This window comes from Podarcis pityusensis, assembly GCF_964106645.2.
Source record: "Podarcis pityusensis genome assembly, chromosome: 9".
NCBI classification, from domain to species: domain Eukaryota; kingdom Metazoa; phylum Chordata; class Lepidosauria; order Squamata; family Lacertidae; genus Podarcis; species Podarcis pityusensis.
In genome coordinates, this window is record NC_138034.1 from 67,641,260 (window position 1) to 67,666,478 (window position 25,219).

Here is a 25,219-nt window from a genome sequence, read left to right on the forward strand (position 1 = left end):
TGGCCTGTCAGACTGTGGCCGGTATTTTAGAACCAAGCTGTACGATCACAAGAGTCATGTGGTACGACTTTTTGTTGGGCTGTGCCAATTCAAACTGCAGGTGGGGGAAACTGCAAGGAGAAATCTGCAGGCAGATTAAGTGACATTGCGTCAAGCAGGCATTATCCCCCATCTTCCATTGCATTTTGACATCACTTTACTTATTGCAAAAAGTCCAATCTTTTGGGGGGGAAGTGGGTTTGTTGAGTAAGGCTTCCCAATCAACTATAATTATGCAGTCTGGATTTGCTGGTATGTGACTGAATTGCACCAGAAAATTGTAATGGTCCAAAAGCACTCTTTGATAATATTTTATTTTATTAAATTTGTATACTGCCCTTCATCTGAAGATCTTAGGGTGGTTCACAGCATAAAAAGGCAAAATAAAAACACAAAATACATAATAGAAATAAGAGCAAGAACAAAACAAAAGAATACCCCCCCCCAAAAAAATAAACACACATTCTTAAAAGGGTAAAGGATGTCAGTCAGTCAAATGCCTGGTTGAAGAGGAACATTATCACCTGGTGCCTAAAGGTGTATAATGAAGGCACCAGGTGAAACTCCCTGGGGAGAGCATTCCACAAATGGGGAGCCACTACAGAAAAGGGCCGTTTTCGTGTTGCCATCCTCTGGACCTCTTGCAAAGGGCCTGAGGGTGATCACATGGTCCAGGTTGGTTCATATGTTTAGGAGGCAAACAGTGAGCTTGAGAAAGCCACTTCCGAGCTAGGGAGGAGGTGGGATTGCGGGCTTAACGCCCACCCCACCCACGTGGGGCTGGCCTCAGCCCCGCGATGACCTGTGGAATCCTCGGACGCATCATCCCCTGCCCAGCCAATCGGCTGGGCCGGGGGGCGTGGCCTAGCCACATTTAGGTCTGGCGCGGCCGAGGCTCTTCCTCTTTGCCGCACAGCTCCAGCCAGGTTTTCCCGTCCCGCCCACCCGTTCGGCTAGGTCTCTGGCGATGCTATCAATTCCAGTCGGTCGCCATCAAGGGGCCTGGTAGGAATTTTCCCATTTGGCAGATTGGCTCCAGCCACTTGGTTTTCGCCTACCTCGTAGCAATCCGTCACAAATTCATGGTATTGGTGGTTAGGCATTGGTAGGGGTATCGATCTATTGTTATGCAGATGATGGGGGGAAGGTAGCGCCATCACCTTCCCCAAAGCTAAGGGTAGTCCGGTAAAGGATTCTGGGGGGCGTGGCCTCGTCCTGAGCCTAGGGAGGTGTGGGCCCTCGGCACGCCCCCAAGCGGTAACTCCGGGGGGAGCTCCTAGCCGACATGCCTCGGCAGGACTCCCCCTATTGGTGGTTAACCCTTACCGGTTGAATCTGGTTAGTGTAGGACCAATGCCTAAGCCAATACCGCTCAATTCCTCTAATCAATAAAGTTGTGGCCTAATTTGACCCATTAACTCAGATTCTTGTGTCTCGTGTCTTTATTTCCAAGGGGGGAGGCGGGAACTTGCCACGCAAGTTCCACACATTACACAAGAAAGCTGTACATCAATATATCGCTTCAGTTTGGCTCCTATGTATATACTGTATAAACCAGTTGTCTTTATCCACCTGGATAAAAATATATAGTAAAGTTGAAGCTAGCCTGTCAAGTTGGTTAATCTGCTTCTGTGCTTTTTATTATTAACAATCAATCAACCAACCAACCAACCAACCAACCAACCAACCAACCAGCTTTTTAGTTATGTCTCAAGGCAAATAACAAACATAAAATCAGCTAAAAAGAGTTTTAAAAATAGCAAAGGTTTCTGGTACAGTGCTGCCTCGCAAGACGAAATTAATTCATTCCGCGAGTTTTTTCATCTTGCGGTTTCTTTCGTCTTGCGAAGCACGGTGTCGGAAAAGTTTTGGAAAAGCTTCAAAAATCACCAAAGTCTTCAAAAACCTCAAAAAAAGGCTACCACACCGCGTGCTATGAGTTGCTCCTCGAAGTCAAGTCGCAACTGTAATAACGGTTTTAAGAAAAAGGAAACAAGCTTGCAAGACGTTTCCGTCTTGCGAAGCAAGCCCATAGGGAAAATCGTCTTGCGAAGCAACTCAAAAAACCAAAAACCCTTTCATTTTGCGAGTTTTCCGTCTTGCGAGGCATTCGTCTTGCGAGGTACCACTGTATTTGGGGGAGTTTGAGGAGAAACTCTCCTGATTGCAGTGACCTACGATATACGATATATGATATCTTTATTGCCATTGTCCCATGCAGAACAATGAAATTGAAGTATACCTATAGGATATATAAGGGATATGTTGTGTTAAAGATCACCAAGGGATAGGGCTGAAGCTGAGCTGAAGTGAGTTCACTCAAAATTAGATCACCCCCTGGGTTTTCGACAGCATCTTTGAGCTTCCAGTGCACTGCAGTTTAAACAGGGACATATTCTGAAAATAAACCTGGAAGAAGTATTTGCATTTAGGGTGTGGTGTCAACCCCAAGGTAACAGCGGTGCTCAGATTCAGCAAGTGACGTCACATGATACACAACTCTACCTTCAGCCAACGTCACCATGATTGCAAAGGCAAACAAAAGCCCAGTGGGAGACATCACCTATTTCACCAAACACCTGTTTCAACAGACAGACTGGAAAACAGTGAAACCAGGAAACATGAAACGCAGCATGCCAACATGAGACCTTGCCAGGAAAGAAAAGTAAAGAGTTGGGATTGGTCTTTTGATCTCAGGATAGCAAGACTGGGGATACTGTCCAAGTGGTCAAGAGAAGGATGTGTATTCTAGGCTTTGGGATCTAGGTGAACATTAGCCTAAAAACCCGTGAATCCCACAGGCTCCTGAGCACCCAAGGAAATAATCCAGGGCAGCATCTAGAACTGATCACTGGATGTGAGAGATGCAAATTTAAATTCCTACTCAGTGTCAGGTGGCAGGTGTTGGGTACAGGTCTGCAATAACTCACAAGGTGTCCATGAAGTTAACTCTTTATTCAAAGAAACAAAACAGCTCCGGCCTGGTGAGCACAGCAACTCAACTTCATGGTGAGTTCCGGCACCTATTTTTCTTGAAAAAAAGCACTGGCGGGAACGAGTTCCGTAGTTTAACTATAACAGCATTCATTGTTTTCAACAAGAACTACAGAGTTGACTGAGTCCGCTCTGGGCAAGTGCAGAAAGGGCAAGCTGAAGGAAATAGCTCAATGGACATCTTTTGAAGCCCACACTGCAAAGGAGGTGGTGATATCGGCGCACTAGAAGGAGGCTTCAGAACACCTGGAGTACCACTAGATGCTAAAACAAAATTCTGAACCAAAAGTTTCCACATATCCCCAATGTGGATATGGTAATATCTGTTAACAGTTGTCTGCATTGTGTTTTCTGCAGATACAACGTGGTAAGGTAAGGAGAAAGTGACATAAAACGATTTAGCTATTATACACAGTGGTACCTCGGGTTACATACACTTTAGGTTACATACGCTTCAGGTTACAGACTCCGCTAACCCAGAAATAGTGCTTCAGGTTAATAACTTTGCTTCAGGATGAGAACAGAAATTGTGCAGTGGTGGCGTGGTGGCAGCGGCAGGAGGCCCCATTAGCTAAAGTGGTGCTTCAGGTTAAGAACAGTTTCAGGTTAAGTACGGACCTCCAGAACGAATTAAGTACTTAACCCGAGGTACCACTGTATTGTTGTTTAGTCGTGTCCGACTCTTCGTGACTCCATGGACCAGAGCACGCCAGGCACTCCTGCCTTCCACTGCCTCCCGCAGTTTGGTCAAACTCATGCTGGTAGCTTCGAGAACAATGTCCTACCATCTCGTCCTCTGTCGTCCCCTTCTCCTTGTACACAATTTCCTTTTGGTTCTCATAGTTCAAGTACAAGATTTATTGAAGCCCTGAGAAAGGCAATCAGTTTGGTAATGAATTTTAATTCTGAAGTCTAAATCCTAATGTCAAATTACACTCCAAATTTCTTCAGGTTAAAAATTACTCATAGTTACTCAGTGGCTCTACAGACATATGGCTCAATCGGGGCTGCTATTATTGCGCTTAGTTCCCACTGAAATCAATGGGTCTTGAGTCATGACTAACTTTCCTCCTGGGTTTCACTGAGAACTATATGTGGGTCCTGAGCGGATCCACAGCATGCATTTAAAACACACTCAATGCACATTTAAACCTCATGACTTTCCCCAGAGTCCTGGGAACTGCGGTTTCTTCAGGGATGCTGTGAATTGTAGCTCTGTGAGGAGGAAACTACATTTCCCAAGATCCTTTGAGGGGGGAGGTGTAATGTGCTTTAAATGTACCGTACGTTGGATGGGCTTTGAGAGTATGGTGTGGATCTGCCCATGGAAGTAAGAAATATTGGATAAAGCGTTGGAGTGTAAGAACTGCTGATAAGGACATTGCTATTCAGCATGATTGAAAATTCAGTATGAAGCAGGCTGCAGGGTACATTTCAAAGTGTTGGCTTGGAAATAAGCTCCAAAATCCCATTAAGAAATAACAGGATTTATGTACATTCCTCCTGCCTCCTTAGCTTCTCCCCCTGGAAACATGTAGCATTGGGCTGGTGCCATTGCCAGGCCAATGCAGTCATTTCACTCCTACAATCCTTCCTTGGTGATCAACTGGCCTGAAATCCAATTCCAACTTCCAGTGGTGAGAGAGACTTTTCTTCCCATGGAATCAACTTCTATGTATTCTCTTCTGTGTATTCTCTTGTCCATCTCTCTCTGTGTGTCGATTTTTGTGGGGTTCTGTTGGTGTTGTTTAGTTGTGTCCCCATGGACCAGAGCACACCAGGCACTCCTGTCTTCCACTGCCTCCCGCAGTTTGGTCAAACTCATGTTTGTAGCTTCAAGAACACTGTCCAACCATCTCGTCCTCTGTTGTCCCCTTCTCCTTGTGCCCTCCATCTTTCCCAACATCAGCGTCTTTCCCAGGGAGTCTTCTCTTCTCATGAGGTGGCCAAAGTATTGGAGCCTCAGCTTCAGGATCTGTCCTTCCAGTGAGCACTCAGGGCTGATTTCCTTCAGAATCTCAAGAGTCTCCTCCAGCACCATAATTCAAAAGCATCAATTTTTCAGCTCTCACTTCCATACATCACTACTGGGAAAACCATAGCTTTAACTATACGGGCCTTTGTTGGCAAGGTGATGTCTCTGCTTTTTAAGATGCTGTCTAGGTTTGTCATTCCGCTATTATATATACAAATAAGCAAATGAGATATTATCTATTAAGATTTCTTTGGTAAGTATTATATAGCAGTCATAGAATCATAGAATCATAGAGCTGGAAGAGACCACAAGGGCCATCGAGTCCAACCCCCTGCCAAGCAGGAAACACCATCAGAGCACTCCTGACATATGGTTGTCAAGCCTCTGCTTAAAGACCTCCAAAGAAGGAGACTCCACCACACTCCTTGGCAGCAAATTCCACTGTCGAACAGCTCTTACTGTCAGGAAGTTCTTCCTAATGTTTAGGTCATAGGAAGCTACTTCATAAGGACTGGACCATTTGTCCACCTAATTCATACTGTCTATTTTGACTAGCAGCAGATCTCCAGGATTTCAGAGAAGGGACCCCTTAGGTCCCACCTGGAGATGCCAGGGCTTGGACTAGGGGACCTTCTACATGCCAGGCCGATGCTGTGTGTTATGAGTAACAGCCTCATAAATGCAACAAAATGGGAAAGGCAACCTATAATTTCTGCATACCTTGAAATTTTGAAAGGAAATCTGATCTGGAAGGAAGAAGGAGTACTGAGGGCCACAGCAACTGCCCTGCTCTTCTCCAATATAATTGTGGCAAAACAACCAGCACAAATGAACTGCTGATAATACACTACCTGCAGGAAATAGCTTTTTAAAAAAAACTATATAAAACTAAGATAATGAGAGAGCGACTTGTGTGGTTGCATGAAAAAGTTGCAGATTTATATTTGAGTTTCTCTCACAGCGATCATCAAGTCTAGAAACCTGCTAGAAAACAAAATTTGCTGCCGGCATCAAAGGTGTAAACGGGATTGTGCTTCCTCATCTGACTCCTTGTGGCGACTCTGAATTCTTAATCCAATAGCAGAAAGAAGGCTTAGCCCTTAAGTTGATTTTCCACCTGCATGAGCAGAGTCACTCCTGGCTCCACAAGAGATTTCTATTTAGGAAGCAAAGAGAAGCGCCTTCTCTTCATCTCCTTACTAAACAAAGATTGAGCTATAAATATGAAAACAAGGAAAGCATCAAATGTTGAAGCAGCATTTCTTGCTCAATGACCAGGTAAGGTAATATATGTATTAACTCTGCTAAGACAATCAAACTGCCGCAGCAGCATAACACAAATTCTATATTTAGTAACTGATATGAAATTAAATATATTTGAATATATTTTGCTCCTGCTAGTCACAAGGAGCAGCAAATGGCTCTATAGGACATCAGATTTGCCCACCAGAAATCTGGCCTGGCATCTGCATTCCGTATCAACACCAATTTTTGCCTGGCCTTTGAAAAGACACAGTCGAGGTGTTTGGACACAGTGGAAGAAAATGCACTTCTAGGAAGAGGCGGATTTAGAGAAGCGTGACAGGTTCAGTCGCCCTGGGTGCAGAGTCTGGGGGTGCCACAAGGGGGCTCTGCAACTATGAGCTAGAATGGAAGGCAGGGAGGACCAAATTTGGGTGTTGCACAGGGTGCTGCTAAAATGTGAAACCTCAAGGTCTGCCATTGCGTCAGGCCTGGAGAATGTCAAGGAGGGCTGACTGAGTTCAGGCCCTGTAACCTTGGGCAAAATGACTCTTTAAGGTGGCAGTGCCACAGCTGCATTCTCTTCCATTGTCTCCAAACACCTCAGATGGCACACGGGGTCTCTTGGTGAGGCGGCATTTTAAATTGCATTTTAACCTGTATTTTAAATTGGGTTTTTATTGTAATTTTACTGGTGTTAGCTGCCCTGAGCCAGGCTCTGGCCGGGGTCTGGAGGGCGGGGTATAAATAATTTCTTTAAAAAATTATTATTATTATTATTATTACCTTGCAATGCAGCCAACCATCTGGCTTGGATCCATCAAAACCCTACAGCCATCAGGATTAGCCAACACGTCCCCTGTGAATTTGCCTAACGGCCATCACCACATCTGATGACGGCAAGTTTTAGGTATTCAGTGGTCTGTGTTTGCCTGCGCTTGAGTCTAGACTAAGGATTCTGAGCCCCTGTGTTCCAATTCGATACATGATATCCAATCACAGAACATTTCAGGATTTGGGCTTCTGCCATTGGCCCTTGAACTCTGAGTTATGATTCGCAGCTTGGAAGTTTAGACAGCCAATCACGTTGGGAGTGGGAGTGGCCCAGGCCTTCAGGAATGTATATAAGCAGTTGCTTTGTCCAGTTCTGTTAGTTCAATAAAGGTTCTTGATGTTATCACTGTGTCTTGCCTTGTGGGAGCCCACCTACACTTCAGCAAGTTGCCTGAATTAATCCCACCCCAGATAAGCACATCAGGGTTGGTCAGCCAACCAGCCTGGGACTCTGATCTTCTGTCAGCACTGACATTGAGGGACAGCTTTCTCCGCCATGCCTGAGAGCAACAAGCTAGCTTAGGGGGCACTGAGCGGTTGAGTGACACATACAGCTCTGCCCTCCAGCAGAGAGGGGCAGCTGGTGGCCTTGCCACTAGGGCTCCTTGGCCCCTCCCCAAGAGCCACTGCCTGAGCCACCCTGCCTAATGGAAGGTTCAGCTCTATTGCTGAAAGTTCTTCTTTGAAAGCCAGTGTGGTGTAGTGGTTAAGAGTGGTAGATTCGTAATCTGGGGAACCGGGTTCGCATCTCCGCTCCTCCACATGCAGCTGCTGGGTGACCTTTGGCTAGACACACTTCTCTGAAGTCTCTCAGCCCCACTCACCTCACAGAGCATTTGCTGTGGGGAAGGAAGGGAAAGGAGAATGTTAGCCACTTTGAGACTCCTTCGGGTAGTGATGAAGGGGATATCAAATCCAAACTCCTCCTCCTCCTCTTCTTCTTCTTCTTCTTCTTCTTCTTCTTCTCCCTCTGCCAGATTCAGCCTGATCTTTTATTTCCCTTCTCTTCCCTCCCCCTCCCCTTTTATGAAGATCACCCGCTCTGAGACCCCACAGTTAATTCTCCCCTGGCCTCCTCGCTGGCCCAAGTAGGACCAATTCAGCCAGCTAGCCCCGGAGATTATCTAATGCTTATTTCCCCTAAACTGATTTTTGAATTTTATTGTTATTCATGTTTTTATACTGTATTTTATGCTGCTTTTATCATTAAGTGTTTTAATTTTGTTGTTAGCCGCCCTGAGCCCGGTTTTTGAATCGGGAAGGGCGGGGTATAGATAAAAATTATTATTATTATTATTATTATTATTATTATTATTACTCTGCAACAGTCCGCCTCCCACCGACTTCTGAAGCAGCCACATTAGCAAAATGGCCCCAATGGTTACACTGTGCAAACATTTGCGGGGGTTAATTAGAATCTTTAATCTGATAAATGGATCTGGTTGTACTTTTTATAGTGTAGCTGCAGTTCCACAGCATTCCGCAACAGTTGCTGCTTGGATAAGCAGTTTGGGCACCGTCACCAAAATATAGAAAAGGCAGATTGACAGAGTTAACAACAAATGTATTTAAAATGGTAGAAGGAACCTGCCTGGTGGGGACACAGCTGCTGCGCTTAGCTTCCTGGAAGCAGTATCACGGCTGCTTAAGGCAAGAGGTGAAGGGGAATCTACAAACACCAGTAGGGGCACCAGATTGTTTCTGCCAGGGCACCCACATTAACCTCCCTCATGCTTCATCTCCTCCCTCCCATTAAGAGGTATAAATGGTGGGATTGTAGTAAAATATAAAAAATTTGGGAAATGATATACAATGAGTTGAAGAAAATGTTCCAATTAACATTTGTAAAAAAGCCTGAAGCTTTCTTGTTAGGGATTGTAGGAAAAGACCTGCCAAGGAAATTTAAAAACATTTTCATGTACGCGACAACAGCGGCAAGAGTCTTAATAGCGCAATGTCAGGGAACTGCCATCGGTGCCGGAGGGAGAGAGCGAGCTCCAGAGGGATCCCAGAGAGTGTCATGGGATTGGGAGAGGCAGCCCATCTTCTGGGGAGGGGAATCAGCTCAGCTCCAGTGGAGAAGGGGGGCAGATGGGGGAATCTGAGGGGGAGTCACATGACTCCTTGCCTGGGACCAGCGGGGGAAGGAAGGGTCCTCCGCTGCCTACGCCTTCCTTGCACAGAAGGCTTCCGCGCAGGGAAAGTAGGAGGCGACTGAGCGTGAAAGAACTTCTTTGCTGGAAGAAGTTTAAGAAACGCCCACTGACGGATTCTGCCAGCGATTGAGACAGCCACGGGCGAGTGGCTGTCCGGACAGAAAAGGTTCACTTAGGCAACCCAACCAGGTGTGGGCGCCGGCTTACGCACGAGCAACCCCTTGAACCACCACACGCAAGGATGGAAGAATGAAGAAATTCCGACTAAAGATCTGTGGCAAGAGAAATTGATGGACTATGCAGAATTGGCGAAACTGACACATAAACTACATGATAACTGTGATTTTAAAGAAGAATGGGAACCTTTTATGAAGTATTTAAAGAAGCAACAAAATGAACTGACTCCTTGGCAGGTTTTGAATTGTTGCTGTTTAGTTGTTTAGTCGTGTCAGACTCTTCGTGACCCCATGGACCAGAGCATGCCAAGCACTTTTGTTTTGAATAAACACTCACAAATTCTTTATTGGTAACATAGTAAAGTAAAGGGACACCTGACCATTAGGTCCAGTCATGGCCAACTCTGGGGTTGCGGTGCTCACCTCGCTTTATTGGCCGAGGGAGCCAGCATACAGCTTCCGGGTCATGTGGCCAGCATGACTAAGCCGCTTCTGGGAAACCAGAGCAGCTCACGGCAATGCCGTTTACCTTCCCGCCGGAGAGGTACCTATTTATCTACTTGCACTTTGAGGTGCTTTCGAACTGCTAGGTTGGCAGGAATTGGTAACATACAGATAGATAAATTGAAGATCTTTACAATTTTATAACATGCAGAAAATAACATGTGCTGAGAAACCAGAGAGAGGAGCTGAGGGAAGTGGTTTTTTTCTTTTTTAGGGGGGAGGGAGGGAAATGTGGATGATGTATTTTTGATAAATTGTTATGTTGAAATCCCTAATAAAAAATATTTTAAAGGAGGGATAAATTCTACTACCAGAGAGCTAGGAGGCTCTGTCCCACTAGTTGAGCCATTTCTAAAAAAGGGGACCCCTAGAATCTGTACACACAGCAAAATAGCAACCAGACAAGGACCAGAAAGTAGGGACTGTGGCGGTTATATAGGGACAGCAACCCTGGATCCAACCTCACTGGAGCCGCCATTTGTAAGGCCAACCACAACTCAGGCGTGATAGCTCTGCTCTTGACATCTCTTGTATTTGGGTATGTGCATTCCATGTCCCTTGTCAAAACAAACAGAGGCCATCTTCCAAAGGGCAATACATCTGTTTCCACAAATTCAAGAGGCCTTTGGGCTTGCATTTCTCAAAGACCAGTCCTGTCTCTCCTTGTTCCCATCCTTTGCAGATTTTTTTTTCCAAAAAAATTTATTGGTTTTCCAAATTTTTAACAAACATAAAAGAAAACATTACACTATTAAAAAGACAAACAAACAAACAAACATGTATCCTAACTGTTAAAATCCCAATTTAGTTATTATTGTTAAGTGACTTCCTCAGATCCCCCCAAACTGAGTTTCCATAGATCTCATTGTAGCAGTTTTCCAACATCCACTTTCAAATAAATTTAGCTTATTCAAATTACCATCTTAATATCTTTTCATAATGTTTTCAATCCATAATGTTATACAATTCCACATATTTTACTCCATTTTGCCATTTTGGTGCTTACAAGTAGTTCTACTTATATTATATTAGAATATCTAGCTAAATAGTCCTTAAATTTCTTCCAATCTTCTTGATGTTCCTCCTCTTTCTGATTGCGGATTCTTCCAGTCAGGTTGGCCAACTCCAAAAAGTCCATCATCTTCATCTGCCATTCCTCCACTGTTGGCATTTCTTGTAGTTTCCAATTTTTGGCTAACAAAATTCTTGCTGCAGTTGTGGCATACAAAAACAATCTAACGTCTTTTTGGGGCAGTTCCATCCTTTGCATAGATATAAAGGGCAGCCACTCGCCTCTCCGCCCCAGCTTTTATCAGCTTTTTGAGTCAATTCAGCGGCATGAAAATTTCCCCACCACCATTTACTTGCTTGTGGTATCAGGACTGTTCTTAAAAGGAACAGGAGGAAGGGCAAGGAAAGGGGAAGCTTTTGTCCCACAAGCTCCTTTCAAAAGGGAAGGGAATCCAGTTGTGTTATGGCAAGGAGAGAACAAAATCCACGCAGCGTACTCAAGAAGTGCTTTGGACCCCAGCCAAAGTTCCCCATTGCCGGGCAATGGAGTATATAGCACATGGGTGTGGTGAATCTATCAATTCCCATTTCGTTCCAGCCTTAAGTTGAGTTCGCCACATGCCCATATCCAGTGAATAAAAACACACACACAAAGATTCGTCAGCGTTTTAGAGCATTTTCCTCCTAATATTTACATATACATATTTTGCAAAGCAATTTCCCCTGAAATAATGCACGTCTGCATGTTGTTTTCAGTAATAAATGCACATTTAGTACATTTGCATTTTTGCACACATTGCTTGGTTGGAGAATCACAGAACCACAAGATTCAGAGTAGAGTATATTTCGATGGTTGGCTGTGTTTTGGTTCTCGCAGTGTTTCAGAAAGTATGAATTAGGGCAGGGTCACCTTTGAAATTGAACTCAGTTGAATTTCTCCTCCATCTCTTAACAGATCTGGGCCTTCTGGGGTAGGAGGCATTGCATTCCATACCACAAAACTCCACAGGGCAAGATATTATACAAAGAACAGATGCTCTCCCGAGGCGCAATCCTATTGCACACTTACTTGGGAGTAAGCATCCTTAATCTCAATGGGGCTTATTTCTCAACAAGCATGCATAGGATTGAGTGCCACCAGGACTTTGGCAAAGCCTTAGAAAGAAGCTGAACAAAGAGGTAATAAACTTTCAGTGTCCCCATTCAAAGCAGGACCTCAACCTAACTGCGTCAGCCTCCTAAACGCGGCTTGGTGGCAAAGGTCATTGCCACCAGCCCTTTCAGTCCTAAAATGATGCTTAAATGCCAATGACCATCACTGTCACCCATACGATGCTGTCCATAAAACGCTTGCCTTTTATGAGGCAAACACATGGCCTTTTAGCATCAATGGGAATTGACGGGACGTGGGATGAGGCAGGCGTATGACCGCAAGGGCAGGAGCTTTGGCTTTGTAAAATCTGCCAAATAAACCCGGGAAATTGTCTCCTTTTGTCCATCTTAGATCAGCAGTGTGTACCCATAAGGAGCGCACAAGCCACTCAAGCCAGGTTGTAAAACCACACAGCAATGCTAATCGCAAAGCACCTCTAATTATTCTGAATGTCCACTGACTTAAGTTCTGGATGGGAAAGAACTTTGCAAACAGGGCCACAGCTGGTGAGTGCACTGAATTCATTTTTTTTTAAAGTGGGCTCTGTTTTGTTACCTTTAGAACACATCTGTGCAAGGTATTTAAAGAACCATTGTACCACTTAATCAGTCATGGTTTCCCCCCGAAGAACCCAGAGCACTGTAGATTGTTCAGGGTGCTGAGTCTTGCTAGCAGACCCCTGTTCTCCTCCCAGAGCTACAATTTCCAAAATTCCCCAGGAAGAGGGATTGATGGTTAAATCACCCTGTGAAGTGTAGCTTTGTGCGGGGATTAGGAGGTCAAACTACAGTACCCATGGTGCTTTAGGGGAAGCCATGATTGCTAAAGGGGTATAATAGTGCTTTAAATTTGTGGTGCAGGTGTGGCCTTAGGGACAGAAGACATTGCCATGTAAGTGGTCAAACTATTTGTCCGTCTAGCCCAGGGGTCAGCAAACTTTTTCAGCAGGGGACCGGTCCACTGTCCCTCAGACCTTGTGGGGGGCCGGACTATATTTGGGGGGGGGAATGTATGAATTCTTATGCCCCACAAATAACCTAGAGATGCATTTTAAATAAAAGGACACATTCTACTCATGTAAAAACATGCTGATTCCCGGACCGTCCGCCGGCTGGATTTAGAAGGCGGGGGGCCGGATCCGGCCCCTGGGCCTTAGTTTGCCTACCCTGATCTAGTTCCCTCTGACTGGCAGCTGCATCTCATTATTACCACCTGCCACCTGAAACTCTTATGTGATGATGCCAGCGATTTGTAGCTATGATATTCTGCCTGCGAAGCCAGGTCTCTCTCTCCCAGGCCCCAAATAATGTTTTATATCTGCATGCTTGTTTACATTGTAATACAAGCAGGTGCCCCTTTCAATTATTTCCTTTCACGCGTTGCATTCTAGACATTCAATCACCCACTTGGTGGCCACGGAATAAGGAAATGTGGCAATTTGCACACAAAAAAGCAGTAAACTGCAATGGTGGACCTCGACAGAAAACAGTTTAAAGAACTAACCCCCTATGTGTGGCTTTTATTGTAACCATATATTACGAATGTGGCATCCAATGAAAAACTGTTTCCACGTTGATTGTTATGGTAACATGAGCACACCCAAGATGGATAGGAACATAAGAAAAATCTAGTTTTGCCAAATCCAAGTCATTGTCATTTGTGATGCATGTATTACTATTCACATATAGATAAAGGTAAAGGTAAAGGTACCCCTGCCTGTACGGGCCAGTCGTGTCCGACTCTAGGGTTGTGCACCCATCTCACTTAAGAGGCCGGGGGCCAGCACTGTCCGGAGACACTTCCGGGTCACGTGGCCAGCGTGACGAAGCTGCTCTGGCGAGCCAGTACCAGCGCAGCACACGGAAACGCCGTTTACCTTCCCGCTATAAAGCAGTACCTATTTATCTACTTGCACTTAGGGGTGCTTTCGAACTGCTAGGTGGGCAGGAGCTGGGACCGAAAGACGGGAGCTCACCCCGCCGCGGGGATTCGAACCGCCAACCATACGATCGGCAAGTCCTAGGCGCTGAGGTTTTACCCACAGCACCACCCGCGTCCCAGATAATCATGCACAATAGCCATTATTGCGCAGTTTAGTGCAGATCTGAAATATTGTTGCTCATCTAGCCTTCCTTTCCAATGTATCTTGCAGTTCTTATCTCAATATTTCAAAAACTAGGGCCTGTTCAGAACACGTTTCGGCAGCAATGGATTTGCCGTCTGCTTATTTATTTTAACAAATAGGGGGGAAACCCACAGATTTTTATGGTACCCCTAGGCCTCAGAAATTTGCCAGGTGATTCCAGCTGATGCCAAACATGGTGAGCAAAATTACCTACCTTCCAGTTACAACCCAAATGACAACAGGCCGTTTTTCAAAATAAAATGATATGTATCCAAACTTCTTGAGAGATGGTCATTGCTAGCTAATGGATCAGTGAATCATTCAGGGCGATCTTCAATCCTGTTTGTTCCTGCAACATGCTAGCCTTTGCTCTGCAGGCTTCCCAGGAGGCAACAGGTAGTTTAAAGGAGGAGGAAAATCCTATTAAGGGCCCCTTGGCTTCACGAAAGCTTATGTTTATTCTATGCATAGATAATTTCCACGCGGGAGATTATGTCACCCTCGTCAATTATTGGCTTCACCTGCAGTTCATTCCACAAATTCCATTCTGACACATCGCCAGGTGATGCAAACTCGATCCCTTTCGGGTTCTGGTGGTTATCATGGGGATGCAAAGCCATGGGATTTTGTTAACTCTGCGGCAGCTCCTATCTCTTATTCTTCCCTCAGCAACCTCCTTCCCCAAAGCGTACAAAACTCTGCCAACAACGCTTATCAATGTGTTAACATTTGCTCTGCAGCATAATTAATTGCAAAAAAGTATTTGCCAAAGGGAACAGAAGGCATATTCAATATAATGCCTCCCATGGATAAGAATTATGCTTGGGAACAATGGCTAGGTCCAGAGATCATGCAGGTCAGGCCAGTACTGGAGACACCAGACTTGGAGAAGGGGAGGGGAGGAACTAAGCATAATACTCTGCACTTCCAGTTTCAGTTTTTGCTGGGATCTTAGGAAGCTTGTTAGCTTCTGATTTGGGGCAGGATAGAATGAAGACCACCTCATGAGAAGAGAAGACTCCCTGGAAAAGACCCTGATGCCGGGAAAGATGGAGGGCACAAGGAGAAGTGGACGACAGAGGACGAGATGGTTGGACAGTGTTCTCGAAGCTACCAGCATGAGTTTGACCAAACTGTGGGAGGCAGTGGAAGACAGGAGTGCCTGGCGTGCTCTGGTCCATGGGGTCATGAAGAGTCGGACACGACTAAACGACTAAACAACAACAACAAGAATGAAGTATTTTAAAATAGGGCATGCTGGTTGCCTGGAACCCTGAACAGAAGTGCTTCATCATACCCTACAACATTTCTCTGATGAAAATAAGGGTTTCCTATTGTGTAAATTTATTTATTATTATTATTATTATTATTATTATTATTATTTATACCCTGCCCATCGGACTGAGCTCCCCCAGCCACTCCGGGCAGCTTCCAACATATATAAAAACATAATGGAACATTTTAAAAAACTTCCCTATACAGGGCTGCCTTCAGAAGGTTTGGGGGTTGGATAACTCCATACCCTCCAACATTTCTCTAATGGAAATAGGAAAGTCCTAAGGAAAAGCGGGACATTATGGGATCAAATCAGAAACTGGGATTTGTTGTTGTTGTTTAGTCGTGTCCGACTCTTTGTGACCCCATGGACCAGAGCACGCCAGGCCCTCCTGTCTTCCACTGCCTCCCGCAGTTTAGTCAAACTCATGCTGGTACCTTCGAGAACACTGTCCAACCATCTCGTCCTCTGTCGTCCCCTTCTCCTTGTGCCCTCCATCTTTCCCAACATCAGGGTCTTTTCCAGGGAGTCTTCTCTTCTCATGAGGTGGCCAAAGTACTGCAGCCTCAGCTTCAGGATCTGTCCTTCCAGTGAGCACTCAGGGCCGATTTCCTTCAGAATGGAGAGGTTTGATCTTCTTGCAGTCCATGGGACTCTCAAGAGTCTCCTCCAGCACCATAATTCAAAAGCATCAATTCTTCAGCTCTCACTTCCATACATCACTACTGGGAAAACCATGGCTTTAACTATATGGACCTTTGTTGGCAAAGTGATGTCTCTGCTTTTTAAGATGCTGTCTAGGTTTGTCATTGCCTTTCTCCCAAAAAGCAGGCGATGACCAACCTAGATAGCGTCTATAAATCCGGGACTGTCCCTGGAAAACGGGGGCGCCTGGAGGGTATGCTTCATGCTGCAACACTTTGCAGTTTATTTGTAAAATAATTACCTTCTGAACCCCAGCTTACCGCTAAATCGTGGTCTTTTTGATCTGCATATATATTGGCTAGAAGTGCATTTTGCTAGCATCGGAAGGTTAAAGGTCTCTAGCCGTTTCCTATGGCAACGTTCCTATGGATAAATAGCATTTGCTTGTTGTGTCAAGCACAGTAGGTGGGGAGCCTTCGCTGCTGGAAAATCGGCTCACCAGGAGGAACCCCAAGCCCTGGGCCATATGTCTCTTTGCTGTCTCTCTGGCCTGCTTACTCCCATACTGACATTTGTATGAAGTGTTGCCACAGACAGGCAAATGGAAGCATGGGAATAAAGAGGAACCAGTCCTTTAAAAGCTACCTTCGGCACTCCATCGTGTTACCTATTCCATCTCTATTGCCTTTTTTTGGCAGCTGTGGAAAACCTTCCTTCTCCACCAGATATTTTGAGTGGAAATGAAAAGAAAAAATCCTGTAAAAAAAAAAAAGAGTCAGAGAGCTTTAACTCTTCAAGGTGAAAACACTGTCCTTTACTGCCACCTTATGTCCAGAGCTGGAGCTCTGTTGGACAAAATTCTGAATGTGTATGCTGTTCCCACAGAAAGGAGAGGGCCAGTTAGATTTTATGTCTTCACCACTCTGATTTATAACATTGTCAGCCAACACGGGAGTCCGGTTAGGATCGGGTCACTGGAGATTGGGAGTCCCAACAGAAATCAAGGTCAGGAATTTCAAGTAGCACCAGGCTTGGAGCTTGGCAAGGAAGGCACCAGAAGGAGCAATTCACTTTGTTATTGTTACTACTCGCTTCTGTCTCTTGTGCTGGCTCCAGCCAATTGTTCTTATAGCCAGGTCCAACTGAAGTGTCCAGCTGAAAGCTGGCCAAGAGAGGGCAGTAGGCTTCAATGGGGACTTTGCTCTTTTCCATAACTGCAATAAATCACAGGAGGGGCATGGACCGTAGATTTTAAGGAAGTTATAAATAGACTGTGTCCTTCTATAGGAACGCAGGGAGCTGCCTTGGGCTGAGACACAACAATGGTCCATCTAGCTGTGTTTTGATACACTGACCAGTAGCATCTCTTCAGTATCTCATCTCTTAGCCCTACCTAGAGATGCTGGGGAATGGACCCAGGACCATCTACATGCCAAACTATCATTGAGCTACAGCCTTTGTCAACTATCAAGGCATACACCCCTTTCTCTCGACCCCTTTGTGCCGTAATTTCAATAGATGATGAAGGATTTGGCTTTGCCCTTTATATCACCTTCACTATCTTATTTATTTATTTATTTGTTTAATATACAATTTTTATTAGATTTTCTGTTTTACATTTTCAAATATTCACTTAAAATATCAGTGACTTCCTTTCCTCTCTTTCCATGGTTCATTTTGCACAACATAAATCCTTGCATATTTTACATAAACTAAACCATTCAGTATTCCATTACAGTGGTACCTCGGGTTACATACGCTTCAGGTTACAGACTCCACTAACCCAGAAATAGTGCCTTGGGTTAAGAACTTTGCTTCAGGATAAGAACAGAAATCGTGCAGTGGCGGTGCAGCGGCAGCAGGAGGCCCCATTAGCCAAAGTGGTGCTTCAGGTTAAGAACGGACGTCCGGAATGAATTAAGTACTTAAACCGAGGTACCACTGTATTCCGGAAATCCTTGTCTTAGGCTCTGTGAAAGGATTCTGTGGAACTGTAACAACCTTTCATGTAGATTATTGGACTCTATGAACAGACAGGTGGAATAGATACTTATACATGTATGGACCTTATGCATGAACTGACTAGAGAATGAACTGATCCACTGGGTCTTCTGCTTTTTTCACTGAACTTTATGAGACTTCCATTGAAATCTACAATCGGATACCATGAATAGTATACCTTATTTATTCAAAAGTACAGCCGGTTACGTCTTGTGTGTTTATTGAGCATGTTTCACGTAACCATAGGTTTGTTGTTGTTTTACCCTGAACATTCCCACAAGAACATACGCTCAACCACATTGCATCTCTAGCATTTATCTGATTCAAGAAGAAGAGGAAGAAGAAGAGTTTGGATTTGATATTCCGCTTTATCACTACCCGAAGGAATCCCAAAGTGGTTAACATTCTCCTTTCCCTTCCTCCCCCATAACAAACACTCTGTGAGGTGAGTGGGGCTGAGAGACTTCCGAGAATTGTGACTAGCCCAAGGTCACCCAGCAGCTGCATGTGGAGGAGCGGGGAAGCGAACCCGGTTCACCAGATTACGAGTCTACTGCTCTTAACCACTACACCACACTGGCTCTTATGTATAAGATGTATAAGACTGAATCCACACTGGATTCAGTCTTATACATCTTAGCAAGCCTACTCGGAGTTAAGTACCATCTGCAAATCATTTTCAAGCAGTTCTCCTTCAAGGAATAACATGCTGTAAACTTCAGATCACCTTCGCTATCTTGCTTCCCTTGTATTTGCTGAAGACCATCAGGTGCTGTTGCAACTTGTGCAAAAGACAATACTTTGCAGACATGGCATTCAAAAGGATTTGGGCAGTACTAAGGAGGACATAATAAACCTGATTCAAAACTGTCTAATCTGCCACCTCTGCACACATGCCTCAAATATTATGCATTTTGTCCTTGTTAAAGAGAGAGCAGGAAAAACAGCAGCTACTCTTTAGCTAATTACCATGATGCAGACCGGTTTTTTGGCTACCATTGGATCTCTGATTGAGTCTCTCAGTTGCCAAACAGCTTTGCAAGCTGTGTGCCCGTGCAGAATAAGGCCATTTGAGGAGCACGGGGAAGGAATGCTCTGAGAGAGGCAATGGTAATCTTGGAACAGGGACAGCTGTTCCTCTGGCTGCCTTGTCATTCATAATAACATTCAGAGCCACTGCTTTCCATAAACTGGATCCAGATGAGGCTTTCTCTAGGAGCCCGGCAACAGCCGACACACCCTTTGGACCAAATTGGCTCCATTAATGACTACTTGGCGTGGCAGCGCCTCCATCACCCCTGCCCTCCAAAAACAGCTGGATTCCTGCCACCCCCCACATCTTTGGCTGCAGCAATTTGAGGCTTACAGACGCTTGGCTTAGTTCCTAGTAGAATGAGGGTGGTGCATCTGGAGTAAATGCACATTCATTGGGCTGTCCTGTGCTTCTGCCATATCGATCTCTCAGACAACCTAGAATTGGCAGCGGCGGCAGGCATCCCCCCACTTAGGTGTTGTTGTTGTTGTTTAGTCATTTAGTCGTGTCCGACTCTTTGTGACCCCATGGACCAGAGCACACCAGGCCCTCCTGTCTTCCACTGCCTCCCGCAGTTTGGTCAAACTCAGGCTGGTAGCTTCGAGAACACTGTCCAACCATCTCATCCTCTGTCGTCCTCTTCTCCTTGTGCCCTTCATCTTTCCCAACATCAGGGTCTTTTCCAGGGAGTCTTGTCTTCTCATGAGGTGGCCAAAGTACTGGAGCCTCAGCTTCAGGATCTGTCCTTCCAGTGAGCACTTAGGGCTGATTTCCTTCAGAATGGATAGGTTTGATCTTCTAACAGTCCATGGGACTCTCAAGAGTCTCCTCCAGCACCAGAATTCAAACCCACTTAGGTGTGATAGCATATGTAACTAAATAATTCAATTCAAACCCAGAAATCACGGGAGAGAGCTGGAGAGTCCTTGTGGCTTGCGAGTAGACCCTTCCCAGAGCCCAAAGAGGACGTCAATGAGGACAGATGAAGCCTTAAAGAGACTGGGGGCACAGTGGGGCTTTGTTTAGGCTGCTCAGCCTCCCCGCCTAACAGCTGATATGTGGAGTAGAAGCCAGCAGCAGCAGCTGCTTCCCTACACGTCCTCCAGACTCCACCAGAGCTTCACCGCTAGTTATGGATATTTTTGGATACAGTATTTTTTGGTCTACGTTGGAGAGAGAGCAGCAGAGGGGGCATTTAAAGGATGTTTAGATTAAGGTTATGAAATATACTCTATGTCGAGTGTGGATTTCATGCTCTTTATTCAGCTCAAGGTAGAGAGGGATGGAAGTTCCCCCGAAATGTCTGCTTTATATACATTATTTACACAATGGACCCCATGTGATTGGCTAATTCCGGGATTCTCCTGTAGGCCAATCAGGTTGCGGATTCACTTCCACCTGGGTGGATTGGGTGGCTCCTGCGGACCAATCAGACTGCTGCATTCTGGATCCTATTGTTCTAGGACCCATCAGACTGCTGCATTCTGAATCCTATTGTTCTAGGACCAATCAGACTGCCGCATTCTGGATCCTATTGTTCTAGGACCAATCAGACTGCCGCATTCTGGATCCTATTGTTTTAGGACCAATCAGACTGCTGCAATTTGGATCCTATTCAGCTCAGTACATAACAGGTTACCAGATTTTTTTCCAATGAATCTGGGGACAGTTATTGTGTGCTATGTACATGTGAATGCTGGGAAAGCTGTAAATCTGGGGACTGTCCCCGGGAAACCGGGACGTCTGATAACCTTAGTTTAGAGGCTGCTCCCCATTTTATGCATTTTCACTTATGTGCACAGGAGCCCAGAACATAAACTCCGCATAAGGGGGGGGGGATTTCTAACCACGGCAGTGGCAGAACTTGGTCTTTCAAATTTCAGCTGTACCCTGTAGAAGGCCAAAATTCAGCAAAACTGCCCCCTCGCCTCTCACCTTCCATTCTGCATATTGGGGAACCAGCCGCAGTGCCATAGATCCAGTTCTGACCATGGGCTCTAGCCAAAGTTTGTTCTTAGCTGCAGCTCATGGTTAGTGAGACGAGAGCTCAACCACAAGTCCATGAATTTCAATGGTTCTACTCTCAAAAGAAGGGACGCGGGTGGCGCTGTGGGTTAAACCACAGAGCCTAGGACTTGCTGATCTGAAGGTCGGCGGTTCGAATCCTCTTGACGGGGTGAGCTCCCGTTGCTCGGTCCCAGCTCCTGCCAACCTAGCAGTTCGAAAGCACGTCAAAGTGCAAGTAGATAAATAGTTACCGCTCCAAACAAATTTTCTTGTCAAATGCACAATTTTAAACACAAACTCCATTGCAATCTCTGCCGGATAGCTAATTTCAAAACTACACAATTGTTTTGAGAGGTGAGGAAGTCTGGCTGGCTATTAACCTTTGCAAACATCAACGTTCCTCAAGCATCTTCCTCTTTGATGGTACAGTCACATGGTACAGTCTTTCCCAACCGGTCACCCTCCAGATGTTTGGACTTCAGTTTCCCATCAGCCCCCAGCTAAAACATCTGGAGAAAGCCAGGTTAGGAAAGGGTGCATTATAGAGATTAAGCCTGGCCTGATTCTGAGTTGAAATTATCATCTACGATTAATTGCTCCGGAAATTAAAAGGAGAAAATCACTTGTTTCAAACGGAGCATTGCATGGAGTGCCCCAGCTAGGGTGTAGCTGTGGTTTCTAGAGAAGGAGCCACAGAGCTGGCCATTACAGAACTAGTTTCACAAAGCTGCATCAGCCACCCGGTGTAATTAAAATCCTTCCCTCCTTCTTGCAACTGCGATACCTTCCAAGGATCTAATTATAGCTGCGGAGCCTACAGATGTTTTCTTTATGGACTTGATTTGCTGCATGGAGAGAGAGAGTGGAGCCTTGCCGGCAGGGACCACTCCTTGTTCAATGGCAGCTGTGATGTTTGTTACGTTGTCACTATCAATCAGGCTGCGAGGAGGCAGGTAGAAAGGAGCAACTCTTATCAACCAAACAATGAAAAGACTGGGTCAAAAATGGTAAGCATAAGATCATACATATTTGGGCTTGGCAGCACTGATGGAGGCCACAGAAGCCACCTGGGTGGAGCCAGGAAGTTTGCCTACTTTCCATGGTCAGGTGACATGTGAAGGTGAGCCTTAGAAGGTTCGACTGGCGGTTAGGCATTGGGTAAGCCTAGACTTAAGGGACGCGGTTGGCACTGTGGGTTAAACCAGAGAGCCTAGGACTTGCTGATCAGAAGGTTCGAATCCCTGTGACGGGGTGAGCTCCCGTCGCTCGGTCCCTGTTCCTACCAACCTAGCAGGTTGAAAGCACATCAAAGTGCAAGTAGATAAATAGAGACCGCTCCGGTGGGATGGTAAACAGCGTTTCCGTGTGCTGCTCTGGTTCGCCAGAAGCGGCTTAGTCACGCTGGCCACATGACCTGGAAACTGTACGCCGGCTCCCTCGAGATGAGCACCACAATCCCAGAGTCGGTCACGACTGGACCTAATGGTCAGGGGTCCTTTTACCTTTACCTTTTAAGCCTAGACTTCTCCCTGCTCCTCTGTGGTCAAGGGTATCCCAATGACGAGATCTGTGAGGAACTGCTTCTGTCTGATGCCTAGGCAAGAGCTAGGACCATAGCACTCCTCCAACGGGGATCCCTCAGGGGTACCACTATTTGATGTAGGTAATTAGGGGCCCCCTAGAGGTGGTGCTGTGGGTTAAACCACAGACCCTAGGACTTGCCGATCAGAAGGTCGGCGGTTTGAATCCCCGTGACGGGGTGAGCTCCCGTTGCTTGGTCCCTGCTCCTGCCAACCTAGCAGTTCGAAAGCATGTCAAAGTACAAGTAGATAAATAGTTACCGCTCTGGCGGGAAGATAAACAGAGTTTCCGTGCGCTGCTCTGGTTCGCCAGAAGCGGAATAGTCATGCTGGCCACATGACCTGGAAGCTGTACGCCGGCTCCCTCGGCCAATAAAGCGAGATGAGCGCCGCAACCCCAGAGTCGGTCACGACTGGACCTAATGGTCAGGGGTCCCTTTACCTTTTACTCTCAAAAGGGATGGAAAGCTCCATCTCTCTCTCTCTCTCTCTCTCTCTCTCTCTCTCTCTCTCTCTCTCTCTCTGTTTCTTGTTTTTCCAATCTTAAATTCAGCTCCCCACATTTCTGTAGCAATATCATCATAATAGGTTACTCCTTGTGAACATTATTTAGCATTTCAGTGCAAATCCTCACATATTGGTTTTTGTGCGCCGCTTTGACTAATGGGAGTTGTAGTCCAAAAACATCAAGTTGGCCAAGGCCTCTTTGAGGTCTAGTAGGCAGGAAACAAACATTTGCCAGGGAAACCAGAGGGTCTCAAAGGTGAAAAGATGCATTTCATCAGAGATTCATCTCAGTCTTGGAAAAAGGCTTGCTAATATAGTTGATGTGGGTTGTTGCTCCCCCCCCCCCCCATCCTGCTGGCGCATTCCTGTTATGCAATTCTTTTGTTGCTTTATTATTTGTGCTATGGAGTTGTTGCTGTGCCTCAACCCAGATTTCAGAACAACCATAATAAGACTAACATGGAAAGCTCATTACAGTTCAGTGTAACAGAATGTTCTAGCCTTACGGAAGCATGATTTTTTGTTCTGCTGCTAAACTATTTGGTCCTCTCCCCATTCCGCCTCCCCACAATGACTATTAGTCCCTTCTTACAACCGTGAGCCCAGATAATGGCTCACATAACAAAAAGAGCTCCAGGGAAATGGCCTTCTCCCAAGTCAGGCCATGGACCCATCTCGCCCTAACACTGCATACCACAGCCTTCTCTAATTTGGCACCATCCGGATGCTTTGGACTGTAAAACTCTGATCAGCCCCAGCCATCTATCACAGGTGCTCCCCAGGCCAAAGGAATGCTCAAGGTAGATAGTCAACTCTGTATTGGTGCTGACCTTTAAAGCCCTAAACGGCCTCGGTCCTGTATACCTGAAGGAGCGTCTCCACCCCCATCGTTCAGCCCAGACACTGAGATCCAGCGCCGAGGGCCTTCTGGCAGTTCCCTCATTGCGAGAAGTAAGGTTACAGGGAACCAGGCAGAGGGCCTTCTCAGTAGTGGTGCCTGCCCTGTGGAACGCCCTCCCAGCAGATGACAAGGCAATAAACAACTATTTTACTTTTAAAAGACAACTGAAGGCAGCCTTCTTTAGGGAAGTTTTTAATGTCTGGTGCTGTATTGTTTTTAATATTCAGTTGGAAGCCACCCAGAGTGGCTGGGGAAACCCAGCCAGATGGGCAGGGTATAAATAATAAATTATTATAATATTATTATTGCCAACTACTGCAAGGCAGTAATTAACTTTGTATTAGACTACTGCAATGTGCTCTATGTGCGGCTACCTTTGAAGGTGACTCAGAAACTGCAATCAATCCAGAATGCAGCAGCTAGACTGGTGACTGGGAGTGACCGCCGAGACCATATAACACCAGTCCTGAAAGATCTTCATTGGCTCATAGTACGTTTCCGAGCACAATTCAAAGTGTTGGTGCTGACCTTTAAAGCCCTAAACAGCCTCGGTTCTGTATACCTGGAGGAGCGTCTCCACCCCCATCGTTCTACCCGGACACTGAGGTCCAGCATCGAGGGCCTTCTGGCGGTTCCCTCGCTGCGAGAAGTGAGGTTACAGGGAACCAGGCAGAGGGCCTTCTCGGTAGTGGCGCCCGCCCTGTGGAACGCCCTCCCAGCAGATGTCAAGGTAATAAACAACTTTTTTACTTTTAAAGACACCTGAAGGCAGCCCTGTTTAGGGAAGTTTTTAATGTCTGATGCTGTATTGTTTTTGATATTTGCTTGGAAGCTGCCCAGAGTGGCTGGGGAGACCCAGTCAGATGGGTAGGATATAAGTTTTAGTTGTTTAGTCATGTCCTACTCTTCATGACTCCATGGACCAGAGCACGCCAGGCACTCGTGTCTTCCACTGCCTCCCGCAGTTTGGTCAAACTCATGCTGGTAGCTTCGAGAACACTGTCCAACCATCTCGTCCTCTGTCGTCCCCTCTTCCTTGTGCCCTCCCTCTTTCCCAACA

At 45.8% G+C, this 25,219-nt stretch overlaps 1 protein-coding gene across 2 annotated transcripts in view; it reads right to left on the bottom strand.

The window, feature by feature from the left end:
- The window catches only part of SHROOM3 (shroom family member 3), a 219,849-nt gene that overhangs the window by 171,247 nt on the left and 23,383 nt on the right, over positions 1–25,219 (bottom strand). Inside the window, exon 1 of one of the 2 annotated variants that reach the window (XM_081020647.1) lies at positions 21,100–21,151. The exons of the other annotated variant lie outside the window; for it this stretch is intronic. Coding sequence (XP_080876773.1) covers positions 21,100–21,138 — 39 coding nt within the window. The 5' untranslated portion in view covers positions 21,139–21,151. Of the gene's footprint in view, positions 1–21,099; positions 21,152–25,219 lie in introns of those variants that run through there. 2 annotated transcript variants of the gene reach the window in all.